The sequence below is a fragment of the Pelophylax lessonae genome (genome assembly GCF_965119305.1).
Source record: "Pelophylax lessonae genome assembly, chromosome: 5".
NCBI lineage: Eukaryota > Metazoa > Chordata > Amphibia > Anura > Ranidae > Pelophylax > Pelophylax lessonae.
The window spans coordinates 171,922,053-171,937,670 of NC_138772.1; the positions used below are offsets into that span (position 1 = coordinate 171,922,053).

The 15,618-nt window shown below is 44.0% G+C and overlaps 1 protein-coding gene across 1 annotated transcript in view; it reads left to right on the top strand.

Moving 5' to 3' along the window:
- LOC309556062 (collagen alpha-4(VI) chain-like) overlaps positions 1-15,618 on the top strand; it is a gene marked incomplete at its 5' end in the record, with an annotated part of 225,801 nt that overhangs the window by 159,885 nt on the left and 50,298 nt on the right. The window contains one exon of the mRNA XM_082258374.1: positions 5,630-5,775. Within this exon, the coding sequence (XP_082114500.1) occupies positions 5,630-5,775 (146 nt within the window). The remainder of the gene's footprint in view (positions 1-5,629; positions 5,776-15,618) is intronic.

Here is a 15,618-nt window from a genome sequence, read left to right on the forward strand (position 1 = left end):
CACATGTGACAGACATGAAAGGGACTGGAGAAGACGTGGAGAACGCTATGCTGCCTATAACATCGTTCAGCATGACCAGTTTGGTGGTGGGTCAGTGATGATCTAGGGAGGCATATGGAGGGACGCACAGACCTCTACAGGCTAGAAAATGGCACCCTGACTGCCATTATATATTGGGATGAAATCCTTGGACCCATTGTCAGACCCTACGCTGGTGCAGGTCCTGGTCCTGGGTTCCTCCTAGTGTACGACTATACCCAGGCCTAATGTGGCTAGAGTATGCAGCCAGTTCCTGGAGGATGAAGGAATTGATACTATTGAATGGCCCCCACGCTCGCCTGATCTTAATCTAATAGATTACCTCTTGGACATTATGTTTCAGTCCATCCAAAGCTACCTGGTTGCACCTCAGTCATTTCAGAAGCTCAGTGCCTGGTCGAGATCTGGGACAAAATATTCCCAGACACCATCTCATTAGGAGCATGCCCCAACATTGTCAGGCATGCATACAAGCATATTGGGCCATATAAACTACTGAGTACCATTTTCAGTTGCTGCAATTACATTTCAGCAAAATGGACTAGCCTGCTGCATAATTTTTTCACTTTGATTTTCAGGGGTGTCTTTGAATTTAGCCCTCTTTAGGTTGATCATTTTAATTTCCATCAAACGATGTGGCAACCTTTCATTTCTAACACATTACCCAGGCCATAGCTGTATAGATATCTAGCATGATATTTTTTCCCATTGAGATCTGATGTGTTTTTAAAGTGCTCCTTTAATTTTTTTGAGCAGTGTAAATAAAAACAGTCTAAGCAGGAAAGAGTTCTCAGATTAGCCAATTGCCTAGTGCAATTAAATCCACATCTTGCTGGTGTTTTAGAATCTAAGACAAAATTAAACAACATGTTATTAATTCTGACTTTGAGAGGATAGGTGGTGGCTTTACTCCTACCTCTCCTGTTTTTGGAGGGTTGACTGTTGGCTGCACCGGATACTGATGCTCAATAAGTTTCTATATGTGGGATTATAGAGAGGAAGAAAGGGGCTATGGGAATGTTTGACAATTCTTCCAGAAGCGCATTTGTGAGGTCAGGCACTGATAAAAAGACCAGGCTTGCAGTCTTTGCTCTAATTCATCCCATAAGTGTTCTATCGGGTTGAGGTCAGGACTCTGTGCAGGTCGGCCAAGTTCCTTCACACCAGACTCACTCACCCATGTATTTATGGACCCTGTTTGTGCATTGGTGCAAAGTCATGTTGGAATAGCAAGGGTCCATCCCCAAGCTATTCCTATAAAGTTGGGAGTCAACATGTCCTGGTATGATGACTCCTTAAGAGTTCCCTTCACTGGGGCTAAGGGGCAAGCTCAAGCCTTGAAAAACAACCCCACACCATAATCCCCCTACACCAAATGATTTGGACCAGTGCACAAAGCAAGGTCCATAAAGACATGAATGAGCAAGTTTGGGTTGGAGGAACTTGACTGGCCTGCACAAAGTCCTGACCTCAATCCAATAGAACACCCTTGGGATGAATTAGAGCTGAGGCTGAGAGCCATGCCCATGCCTTCTTGTCCACATCAGTGCCTGACCTCACAAATTTGCTTCTGGAAGAATGGTCAAACATTCTCATAGACACACTCCTAAACCTTGTGGACAGCCTTGTGAACAGTTGACACTTGTGACGGAATCCGGACACGGCGACTGGGTATCTCCGCCAAGAACCTGCTTCCTAAGTTCTGGAACACGGGATCCGTGAATCTGGCTATAGTTACCCCAAGAACTTGACAGTACAAGTTTTGGAGTCAAACCAGAATCAAACTGTTTATTCAAAACACATGCACACAGAGATATACAATCTGACAACCCCTCCCCCTTAGCCAAGTCACACAAACATACACATCCCATAATCAGCTTACTCAAGGCAGACAGGAACAATAGAACAATGGAATGCAGGTATTGAACAACAACAAACCCCCACCCCACTAGCAAGAGTCTGATTAGTGCAGAGCAGACTGGGGTTCTTGGTCACCCTGTGCCCCTAATAGACATAGGGTGACTTACACATAGGAAGGACTGGGGAAGCTGGACAAGTAGTCTCCCAACCTCCCTAAAGCAATCTGGGTTCCACAAGCCCCCCAACCAAAGTGACTCATGTCACATATCTCCCCTTTTGGCAGGAGACTAACACAGACGGAGACCCCAAACGGGTTGACTTCAAAGTTAGTCCGTAGTTCCAGTCCCCCAATGTCTGCACCCACACAGTATCCCAAAAAAATTGTCCGGAACAGATCGTTAGTCACCCAGCCAACCTCTGCCTCTTTCTCTCTCATAGAACATAACCCCTGCTGGGGAGAAGTGTGGACTGGTCCTTCTCCCTGGAGTCCATTTAGCCACTGGAGAGAAGACAGGGTGGCTGGGCTCACTCCATCATGCTGTTGAGGATCTGGGCCGACTACCCAGCATCCCTGGGGTATCCAAGTGGAGACTGTAGTCTCATACACTTTTTCTTGATGAAAATCAGCCAGTGCTTGTACAACAAGGCTGACATCCTCCTGTCCCAATGCCAGACCTTTTTCTGGGGTTATGTAAGTGGAAACCCAAGTCTGATCCACTACCACAGGGAATCCATCTTCTATTAGTTGGGGGCAGAGGCCAGCAGCAGGCTGGTGTTGTGAGGTGCCAATTGCATTCCCACCCTGGAGCTCCTGCAAAGGTGATTGTTGAGGGCAGAGGCCAGTAGCGTACTGCCCAGCTGCCAGCTGTTCCACTGGGCAGTAAAGTGAAACATCGGTGGCCTTGCACAAATCCTTCAGGGCCATCAATTGTTGTATGCAGGGGTCCACAGCACCATGCTCTGAAGTCAGCTCTTCTGCAGGAGTCTCACTGGGTTGTTCCTCCTCAATAGAAAAGTCTATTAAATCCCCAGTCTCTGGTGGTGTCTGGGAATTGAGGTTCACCATCTCCTGTCTGTGGAATCCAGAAGATGTTACTGGTGCTGGGCAGAGGCTAGCAGAGCTCTGCCCTGTTGTCAGCACTTTAGCTTTGGGAACAGCAATCTCCGGAGTTTCCACTGCTGACTCATAGGCATACTGCTGAACGTGTTCTAGCAGTTTCCTGTATGCCCTTTCCAGATGCTGTTCTTTCCTTAGCAAGTGTTCTAGATCAGGTTCATGCTCTGAGACACCTGTGAGACCAAGCATAGCCTCTCTGTTTTCTCGCAGGTCCTCATGGGTAGGTTCCCCTTCATCCCCAAACACAAACGCATCTGTAAGGCTCTCCCACAGCAATCCAGGGCCACCAAAGTCATATCCCTCTGGAGGGCATTCTGATGTCTCTCCTAAATATTTCAGCTCTGCGTGCCATTGCAGAGCCCGATACTGATTGTCCAGCTCTATCTCCTGCTGGACCAGCCTGTCCAAATCAGATACCAATTGCTCCTGGAGCCGCTCTCCCAGGAATGCCATCCGCAACTTCCGTTCATCACTGGCCCGTTCCCCTGGGGTTGGAAAACACTTGCCCCGGTATATACCAGCAAGCTGGAGGGCTCCAATCCAGAGCCCCACTCAAATCTGCTGCCTGAGCTCCAGGTATTGATACGCAGATACTGTCCTGGGGTATACTGAAAGGGTGATCCGCAGCACTCCCTCGAACTCTGATGCCAGATCCATATCTCCATTGTAGCGACCAAAGTCTGCTATCCCGCTCTTGGATCCCGGTGGAGGTTTGGATGTCCCAGACTGCAGGAAGCATTCCACCGCTTGCCCCCAATGTAACGCAATCCGGACACAGCGACTGGGTATCTCCACCAAGAACCTGCTTCCTAAGCTCTGGAACATAGGATCCCTGAATCTGGCTATAGTTACCCCAAGAACTCGGCAGTAAAAGTTTTGGAGTCAAACCAGAATCTAACTGTTTATTCAAAATACATGCACACAGAGATATACAATCTGACAACCCCTCCCCCTTAGCCAATTCACACAAACATACACATCCCATAATAAGCTTACTCAAGGCAGACAGGAACAATAGAACAATGGAATGCAGGTATTGAACAACAACAAACCCCCACCCCACTAGCAAGAGTCTGATTAGTGCAGAGCAGACTGGGGTTCTTGGTCACCCTGTGCCCCTAATAGACACAGGGTGACTTACACATAGGAAGGACTGGGGAAGCTGGACAAGTAGTCTCCCAACCTCCCTAAAGCAATCTGGGTTCCACAAGCCCCCCAACCAAAGTGACTCACGTCACAACATTTTTATAGCTGCAAAGGGTGGGCCAACTCAATATTGAACCCTATGGACTAAGACCTGGGATGCCATTAAAGTTACAATAACTCAAATAACCACTTGTTACGACCAAGGTATGTAGAATACCATCTCTGAATGCCCATTACATTGAACCTTAAAGCAGATGGGCTATAGCAGCAGAGGACTACACCTGGTGCCACTCCTGTCAGCAAAGAACAGGAATCTAAAGGCTACAATTTGCACAGACTCATTAAAATTGGAAAAACATTGCCTGGTCTGATGAGTTCTGATTTCAGCTGTGACATTCAGATGGTAGGGTCAGAATTTGGTGTAAACAACATGAAAGCATAGATCCATCCTGCCTTGTATCAACGGTTCATGCTGGTGGTGGTGGTGTAATGGTGTGGGGGATATTTTCTTGGCACACTTTGGGCCCTTAGTACTAATTGAGCATCGTTTAAATGCCACGGCCTACCTGGGTATTGTTGGTGACCATGTCCATCCCTTTATGACATATACAGTGCGCTCATCTTCTGATGGCTATTTCCATCAGGATAATGCACCATGTCACAAAGCTCAAATCATCTCAAACTGGTTTCTTGAACATGACAATTAGTTCGCTGTACTCCAATGGCCTCCATAGTCACCAGATTTCAATCCAATAGAGCACCTTTGGAATGTGGCGTGACTGCAGCAACTGCATGATGCTATCATGTCAATATGGACCAAAATCTTGGAGCAATGTTTCCAACATCTTGTTGAATCTTTGCCACAAACAATTAAGGTAGATCTGAAGGCAAAATGGGGTCCAACCTGGTACTAGTAAGGTATACCTAATAAAGAATATATATATATATATATATATATATATATATATATATATATATATATATATATATTTATACAGTATATCTGTATGTCATAAATTACTGTGAAATTAGATGACAAACCCTTTAAAAAAGTCATAAAGAGTTCTACAAGTTAAGACTTAGTTAAAAAAGGATTGTGTCACATCCACAAACCTATGATACTGCATGGGCAGGTTGCCACTCAAAGACAAAGGAAACTGCATGTGAGATTGAATAAGTTTGAAAACAATATTTTGGCTTGTTATAGGTAATGGATCCATATTTAATTATTACAGTATCAGGAAATCAGCACATGTACAATTGTGGTAACTAAACATTAGTAATACAAAATATATTTCTCATTTTGCTAAAATAGAGTTTACCAGGTTCAAGTGATTATTCATCATTTATAAAAGCATTATTTTATATTTGATTGCTTACTACCACCTATCATTTTATGTGTTTTTTTTTGTAATGACAATAATTATGATCATCAATGTAATATTCTTTGAATGGATATCCCTTTAGTGCTTACTACACTGAAGTTGAACCCACAGGACAAACGGGATTGTTTGCAGAAAGACAAGTGGAACAATACTATTACGAGGAAAAAACAGAGAGTGATATTGTTTCAGAAACGACAGAAACTGTCAAGACAGGGGTCAAAACCACTGGTATGTCTCAGCACGCACATTAACTAATATGTCTCAGAAATATAATTCTGGTGAATTTCATCCTCATCTAACATATCCCAAGTGATTATTTCTAGAAAGTAAAAAAAAGACATCTGCAGACCAGTTGTCTAAATATTAAACAGCTGAATTTCGGGAACTCATTTTGCAGCTTATTTAAACCAATTAGGCCTGTGCTTTAAAGGCTAAGGTTGCCTTTTTTTTTCTAAATTCCAGCTTCCCTATCCACTGCCTCATGCTTACTGACCATGCACTGCCCCATGCTTACTGACCACCCACTGTCCAACTGATCATCCAATGCCCTATTGACATCGTCCACTGCCCTACTGACACCAACCTTTGCCCTAGTGGCTATTCACTGCTCTACTGAGACTGTCCACTGCTCTACTGACACTGTCCACTGCTCTAATGACACCATCTGCTGCCCTACTGACACCGCCCACTGCCCAAGGGACACCATCCACTGCCCTACTGGCACCATCCACTGCCCCATGCTTACTGACCACCCACTGTCCTACTGATCATCCAATGCCCTATTGACATTGTCCACTGCCCTACTGACACCAACCTTTGCCCTAGTGGCTATTCACTGCTCTACTGAGACTGTCCACTGCTCTACTGACACTGTCCACTGCTCTAATGACACTATCCGGTGCCCTACTGACACCGCCCACTGCCCAAGGGACACCATCCACTGACCTACTGGCACCATTCACTGCCCTACAGACACTGTCCACTGCCCTACTGGCCATCCACTGTCTTACGGCACTATCCACTGCCCTAATGATACGGTCCACTGCCCTACTGGCCATCAACTTCCCTACTGACACAGTCCACTTTCATACTGACCGTCCACTGATCTACTAACATTGTCCTATGCCCTAATAAAACTGTCCCCTGCCCTACCAGCCATCCTATCTATTCCCCTACTGACATCATACATTCCCATACTGACACCGTCCACTGCCCCACTGACACCGTCCACTGCTCTACTGACATCTTCCACTGTTCTACTGACACCATTGACTGCCCTACTGACACTGTTGACTGCCCTACTGACACCGTCCACTGCTCAACTGACACCGTCCACTGCTCAACTGACACTGTTCACTGCCCTACTAGCATCCACTGCACTACTGACACCATCCACTGCACTACTGACACTGTCCACTATCCAACTGACACCACCCGCTGCCCTACAGACACGGTCCACTGTCCTACTGACACCGTTCACTGCCCTACTGGTCATCAACTGTCCTACTGACATGGTCCACTCCTATACTGACCCTGTCTACTGCCCTGCTGACACAGTCCACTGTCCTACTAACATTGTCCATTCCCATTCATTTCCCTACTGACACTGCCCACTGCCCTACTGACACCATCCACTGCCCTAATGACCATGAACTGCCCTACTGACACTGGCAACACACGGTACACTCCCCTACTGACACCTTCCACTGCCCTAGTGACACCATTCACTGCCCTACTGGCCACCAACTGTCCTACTGACATAGCCCACTGCCTTACTGACACTAACCACTGCCCTACTGACACCGCCCATTCCCTTACTTACACTATCTATTCCCCTACTAACATTGTCCACTGCCCTAATGGCACCATCCACTGCCCTACTGGCCATCCACTGCTCTACTCACACCATGCACTGCCGTACTGACACTAGCAACATACGGTACGCTCCCCTACTGACACCTTCTACTGCCCTATTGACACCATCCACTGCCCTACTGGCCACCAAATGCCCTACTGACACTGTCCACTCCCATACTGACACTGTCCACTACCCCACTGACACAGTCCACTGCCCTACTAGCATTGTTTGCTGCCCTAATGACCTACTGGCCATACACTGCCCTACTGACACATCCATTCCCCTACTGACATCATCCATTCCCCTACTGACACCATCCACTGCTCAACTGACACCATTCGCTGCTCAACTGACAACGTCCACTGCACTACTGACAACATCCACTGCTCTACTGACACCATCTATTTCTATGTCCATTTTTATCAAAAGCATCGTAAACAAGATACTATCTACATCTTTTTTTATTTGCCAAACTCTGTGCAACTTTTTGCAGTGCATGTCACACAGACTCATGGTAGGGTATCCAGTACCTACCATAATCTGTTTGATGTGTTTATTTTTAAGTTCACAGTATTTTATATTGAGACACTCATACAGTATATTAGGAACCTTCTGATGTCCAAAGTATGGTATTTAAAGTGTATGTAAAGGCAGAACATTTACTTTTAAATTTTGAAAACAGTGGGAGTGTTTAGACCCTCTGTCAAGGTTTTATTGATGTTTGTGTCTCATGGGGGAGATTTGCCCCTCTATTTCCCCTAGTAACCATGGTCATTGAGACAGAAGACAAGGGGAAATCCTACATTTTTCCTTTTCACTTCCTGATCTATCCCAAGGATGAGAATTAAACGAATATCTTAGGGGGTTAAATTAAATATCTAGTGTGTATCTTTTATTCAATGTATGTGGTTTTTTTTAATGAAGATATTGTCCATGTATGTGAAGTATGTGAGTTATTTTATGTAAGGAGGCTGCATCTGCATTTCATTTTATGATTTTTATTGTAAAATTATAAATTATTCTGATACTGATTCCGATCTTCCCTGTGGGACACGGACAGCAAAAAATAACCTGGGGTTTCATTCCTTCTAACTCAATCCATTACTAAAAAAAATACTGGTTAATTAATTAAAGGCAAAACATTTTTATTAGTTTTGGTTAGAGTGAAGAAGGATTAGAACACTTTTTATTGCTGTCTGTGCCCCTGTTAAGGAGATTCACCCTCACTATTTGTCCTATTTACTATTATCATTGAAAGTGAAGGTAAATAAAAATGATGGGTTGTCCCCAGAAAAGTAATAGAGGGGAAATCTTAAAATGAGGAAACTAGTTTTGGAGCCCTGGGGGTCCAGAAGGAATTCTATTAAATTGCAGGAATTTCCTCTAACTTCCTGTTTGGCTATGGGATAGGAAGTGAAGGGAAATCTCCGCAATGAGACGCCGACAGTGAAAAAAAAAATCTGACAGGGGTTATAACCCTCCCGTGCTGTATCTAAAATGAAAAAATAAATAAAAAGGTTTGCCTATAGTTCTACCTTAATGTCTAAGAACATGACATACAAAATGGCTGAACACTAGTTATACAGTCAACTGATTTCAGTTAAATTTTAATTCTTGTGAACTAAATTAATTTCATACACCAACTGTTTTGTCATTTAATGTATAGCCAATGTGTTTATGTGTTACTAAATTACTGATAACACTTAAGGTATAATTAAAGACTATTAACGTATAACTTAAGACTATTTTTTTGTTTTGAATAGAGTGGAGGATTAGAATTAGGGATGAGCCGTCCTGTTCGGTTCACACCAGAACATCTCGGCCCAAAAATGTGTATGAGAACCTAGGTACTGCCCTGGGGGACATGAATCAATGCAAAAAAATTTTTTTAAAACAATCGTTTTTACAGGAGCAGTGATTTTAATAATGCTTAAAGTGAAACAATAAAAATGAAAAATTCCTTTAAATATCGTGCCTGGGGGGCCCCCTTAATGTACCTGTAAAGTGGCGCATTTGTGTGATGTATGTAGCCCGCTGTAGCAATACTGACATTTCGGAAGGAAAAAATATCATTTAAACTTGCTCGTGGCTGTTATGTATTGTCGGCTCCCGGCAATACAGATGAAAAAAAATAAAATAAAAACAGCGCCAAAATTTTTCAAAAAAAAAATGGCATGGGGTTACCCCTAAAATCCTGAAAAAAAAAAACAGTGCCAAAATTGAGGCTTTGCCCCCCCACCCCAAAGCACCTTGCCCACATGTTGATGGGGACAGGGGTCTCTTCCAGACAACTGTGGGCTTAGGTTGTGGGGCTCTATGGGGGGGAGGCTTATCAGAATCTGGAAGCCCCCTTTAACAAGGGGGCTCCCAGATCCCACTCCCCCTATGTGAATGGATATCGGGTACATCGTACGCCTACCCATTCACCAAAGTGTACAAAAAAAATAAAAATAAAGACAAAAGCCAGTTTCTGGCAAGTCCTTTATTAAAAAATAAAAATAAAAAAATAGTGTCCCCCGATGTAAATCCATCGTCAATCATGTCTCCCACCGCACACTTGAAAAATAGGGGGGAAAAAAAGACACTCCCGTCTCTTCACACGCCTCCTGGCAAACGAGCTGCACAGCAATTTTATAAGAAAGGGGCGGGGACAGCTGACAGTGGCAGCGCCCCTCTTGACGTGACGTCAGTAATTTATTCACTGCAACAGCGCAGTGCATTATGGTGCTGGTGCAGTGATAAAATTAACTGACGTCACGTCAGAAGGGGCGGATGTCCCTGCCCCTTTCTTATAAAAGAGCTGTCACAGCTCTAGCCGCTCATTACGCTGGACGCGTGTGAAGCGGCGGGAGGTTTTTTTTTTTTTTTCTTGGGTGTGGTGAGTGAATTTCCCACTGTGCTCCCTATTTGTTCGTGTGTTCAGCGAACACACAAACAGCTGATCCCATCCCATCCAATTAAGCCCATCTTTAATTAGAATACCTGTTGATAATAGGTTTTCATTGCTGTATGTGCCCCGTTAGGAAAATTTGCCTCTTCTATTTGTCCAGTTTTGCATTGTCATTGAAAGTGAAAGTAAAGGAAAATGCCACATTTTGGATTGTCCCCCGAACAGTAACTCTTCCAATGGGGACCCTGGTTCTGGTGACCATGGTGACAACTGAGAGATTTTGTCCTACTTTTTGTTTTGGGTACGGAACAGAAAGTGAATAGAAATCTTCCCAATGGGACACAGTTGGCAAACAACTGACAGAGTTTATAACCCTTCTATACTCCATCCAAAAAAAAAAAAAAAGCTTTGCCTAATGTTATACTTTAATATGATTCTCACCTTCTCTATAACATTTTTTGTTTTAGTTTAGCATATCCAAAGCCTAGGTAAACTTCTTAGCATGCTCTTCCCTTAATTGCACCTAAATTGTTAATTGATAAATATCTGTCAAATATTCCTTCTAATTCTGCAGTATGAAAAAAGAACATGAAAATTCAAGGCATTTTTATTCTTTTTTTTTTTTTAGCAATTACATGGATTGTTTTATGCAGCATGTTATCATTAGCAATGAGAGAAGATGAGTTTCGTTTCTCCAAAATGTTGGCGTAAATTGAAAAATATCTGCAGAACTTTGCTATTATTGTGAAATGCACTGGAGTCAATGGAAAAGATTAAATTAAAGGGGTTTTGGTGGACTTTAAGGATGCAATGGGCTTTTAATGGCTCCTGAGGGTTAAAGAAGCTCATTTCATTCTGTACCTTTGGCACAAATTGTCCTTTAACCTCCTAGATCTTTGGAAAATCTTGTGCCTTTGGCATCAGTTATCATTTAGCCCCTTAGCTGTTAGACCCTGCTCTCAACATTTAGCCTTAGATGGCTGAACCATTTTTTGCTATTTTCCCCTATTTTAACCACTTGCCGACCGCCGCACGACTATCTACTGCGGCAGTCAGCCCCTACTGGGCAAAACGACGTAGGGCTACGTCGCTTGTCCACGATCCTCTAGGGGGCCAACGCGCGCCGTCGGAGGCGCGCTCCCACCCCCGCTCGTTCACTAACTTCCCCGTGCCAGTGACCAGTGGCTCCGGTGTCCGCCAGTCACTCGCGATCTCCCGCTGGAGAGGGAGAAAGGCAGGTGGCTAAAGTAAACAAAGCTGCCTGTCATTCTCCCTGGTGTAACTGCAGAGACTATATGATCCTGCTATGTAGGATCATATGTCTCTGTGGTTACATCACAAGCCACGCCCCCCCCCCACAGTTAGAATCACGCCCCTAGGGATACATTTAACCCACTGATCACCAATAAAGTTAACCCCTTCCCTGCCAGTGTAATTTTTACAGTAACAGTGCATATTTATAGCACTGATTACTGTAGTAATGTCACTGGTACCCCCATAAGTGTAAAAAATCAGTCAGTCAAAGGTTCAATCTGTCCGCCGCAATGTCGCAGTCCCGCAAAAAAAACGCAGATCGCCGCCATTACTAGTAAAAAAAAACCAATAAAAATGACATAAATCTTTCCCGTAGTTAGTAAATGCAATAACTTTTGCGCAAACAAATCAAAATATGCTTATTGCGATTTTTTTTTTTACCAAACATATGTAGCAGAAAACAAATTGGCCTAAAATGTTAAAAAAACATTTTTAGGGGGAATTTCATATAAAAAAATTTAAAAACCTCACAGGTAGTGTTGAGCGAACACGGACTGTATTATTCGTGTTCGTACCGAATAATTGGATTTTTTTTACCCGAACACGGACACGGACACTTTACTGTATGTTCGGGTAAAAATCCGTGTTCGGTCGTTTTATTTCCGGGTTTTGCATGCTTTGGCGCTCTTTTCATGGCGGGCTTTCAACAGCCAATCAACAATCGTTTAACTGGTGTGCCTTAAGCCATCCCAGCCATGCCTGCAAATGTCTTAGTAGCTGTGATTGGCCGTCTGAAGCATGTGACCAAGTCTTTATAAGTTCGAGGCAGCCGCCGCAGCAGCGTCATTCTGCTGCTTAGCTAAGGGACAGAGCACACATCAATGTGCTGGCTGCTGATTAGGGAAAGATAGGCAGGAAAAAACCATTTGTGTCCGGATAGAATTGGGGGACAGGTCGGAGTGTTTAGGCAGGGCGAGTTGTAGGCATTTTAGGGATAGAGTCTGCTGAATTATAGGGTCAGTGTCTTCTACAAACTACAATCGATATTGCTGTGTGGGGGGTGGGGTGAATCTGCACTCAATCCTGATCTACGATCTCTTCTCAATCCTGTTAGGGCCAGAGTCTGCTGAATTTTAGGGAAACTGTGTTCTACAAACTACAATCGATATTGCTGTGTGGTGTGGGATTGGAGATAGGCAGGTGTCAGTGATCCACATCCATTTTTCTGTGTGTGAGCTGCAGTGAACACAATCTTTTTGGGCTGCAGTGAACACAATCTTTTTGGGCTGCAGTGAACACAATCTTTTTGGGGTGCAGTGAACACAATCTTTTTGGGGTGGAGTGAACAACATCCTTTTTGGGGTGCAGTGAACAAAATCCTTTTTGGGGTGCAGTGAACAAAATCATTTTTGGGGTGCAGTGAACACAATCTTTTTGGGGTGCAGTGAACACAATCTTTGTGGGGTGCAGTGAACACAATCTTTTTGGGGTGGAGTGAACAACATCCTTTTTGGGGTGCAGTGAACAACATCCTTTTTGGGGTGCAGTGAACACAATCTTTGTGGGGTACAGTGAACAGAATCTTTGTGGGGTGCAGTGAACACAATCTTTGGGGGGTACAGTGAACACAATCTTTTTGGGGTGCAGTGAACACAATCTTTGTGGGGTGCAGTGAACACAATCTTTTTGGGGTGGAGTGAACAAAATCATTTTTGGGGTGCAGTGAACAACATCCTTTTTGGGGTGCAGTGATCAAAATCCTTTTTGGGGTGCAGTGAACACAATCTTTTTGGGGTGCAGTGAACAAAATCCTTTGTGGGGTGCAGTGAACAGAATCTTTGTGGGGTGCAGTGAACACAATCTTTGGGGGGGTACAGTGAACACAATCTTTTTGGGGTGCAGTGAACACAATCTTTGTGGGGTACAGTGAACAGAATCTTTGTGGGGTGCAGTGAACACAATCTTTGGGGGGTACAGTGAACACAATCTTTTTGGGGTGCAGTGAACACAATCTTTGGGGGGTACAGTGAACACAATCTTTTTGGGGTGCAGTGAACACAATCTTTGTGGGGTGCAGTGAACACAATCTTTGGGGGGGTACAGTGAACACAATCTTTTTGGGGTGCAGTGAACAACATCCTTTTAGGGTGCAGTGAACACAATCTTTGTGGGGTGCAGTGAACAACATCCTTTTAGGGTGCAGTGAACACAATCTTTGTGGGGTACAGTGAACAGAATCTTTGTGGGGTGCAGTGAACACAATCTTTGGGGGGTACAGTGAACACAATCTTTGTGAGGTGCAGTGAACACAATCTTTGTGGGGTGCAGTGAACACAATCATTGTGGGGTGCAGTGAACTCAATCTTTGTGGGGTACAGTGAACACAATCTCATACTTCTGAAGATTTGAGGGTGCTGCCTGTTCCATACTCCCCCTACTCCTCATCTAGCCTTTTAGGGGTACAAACAATAGTAATTGGGGCCTAGTGTGGTTGTGTACGTGTGATATACATACACTTTTTTTGGATCATATTTTCTATTCCGCTATTTAATCAAAAACCTTTGGGGATCAGTTAAATTGGGGGATAGTCTGTGTTGGTACGTGTGAGAGAGATCCACCTTTCCAAGTTGTTGGGGTTCATCTCATACTTCTGAAGGTTTGAGGGTGCTGCCTGTTCCATACTCCCCCTACTCCTAGCCTTTTAGGGGTACAAACAATAGTAATTGGGGCCTAGTGTGGTTGTGTACGTGTGATATACATACACTTTTTTTGGATCATATTTTCTATTCCGCTATTTAATCAAAAACCTTTGGGGATCAGTTAAATTGGGGGATAGTCTGTGTTGGTACGTGTGAGAGAGATCCACCTTTCCAAGTTGTTGGGGTTCATCTCATACTTCTGAAGGTTTGAGGGTGCTGCCTGTTCCATACTCCCCCTACTCCTTATCTAGCCTTTTAGGGGTACAAACAATAGTAATTGGGGCCTAGTGTGGTTGTGTACGTGTGATATACATACACTTTTTTTGGATCATATTTTCTATTCCGCTATTTAATCAAAAACCTTTGGGGATCAGTTAAATTGGGGGATAGTCTGTGTTGGTACGTGTAAGAGAGATCCACCTTTCCAAGTTGTTGGGGTTCATCTCATACTTCTGAAGGTTTGAGGGTGCTGCCTGTTCCATACTCCCCCTACTCCTAGCCTTTTAGGGGTACAAACAATAGTAATTGGGGCCCAGTGTGGTTGTGTACGTGTGATATACATACACTTTTTTTGGATCATATTTTCTATTCCGCTATTTAATCAAAAACCTTTGGGGATCAGTTAAATTGGGGGATAGTCTGTGTTGGTACGTGTGAGAGAGATCCACCTTTCCAAGTTGTTGGGGTTCATCTCATACTTCTGAAGGTTTGAGGGTGCTGCCTGTTCCATACCCCCCCTACTCCTCATCTAGCCTTTTAGGGGTACAAACAATAGTAATTGGGGCCTAGTGTGGTTGTGTACGTGTGATATACATACACTTTTTTTGGATCATATTTTCTATTCCGCTATTCAATCAAAAACCTTTGGGGATCAGTTAAATTGGGGGATAGTCTGTGTTGGTACATGTGAGAGAGATCCACCTTTCCAAGTTGTTGGGGTTCATCTCATACTTCTGAAGGTTTGAGGGTGCTGCCTGTTCCATACCCCCCCTACTCCTCATCTAGCCTTTTAGGGGTACAAACAATAGTAATTGGGGCCTAGTGTGGTTGTGTACGTGTGATATACATACACTTTTTTTGGATCATATTTTCTATTCCGCTATTTAATCAAAAACCTTTGGGGATCAGTTAAATTGGGGGATAGTCTGTGTTGGTACGTGTGAGAGAGATCCACCTTTCTAAGTTGTTGGGGTTCATCTCATACTTCTGAAGGTTTGAGGGTGCTGCCTGTTCCATACCCCCCCTACTCCTCATCTAGCCTTTTAGGGGTACAAACAATAGTAATTGGGGCCTAGTGTGGTTGTGTACGTGTGATATACATACACTTTTTTTGGATCATATTTTCTATTCCGCTATTTAATCAAAAACCT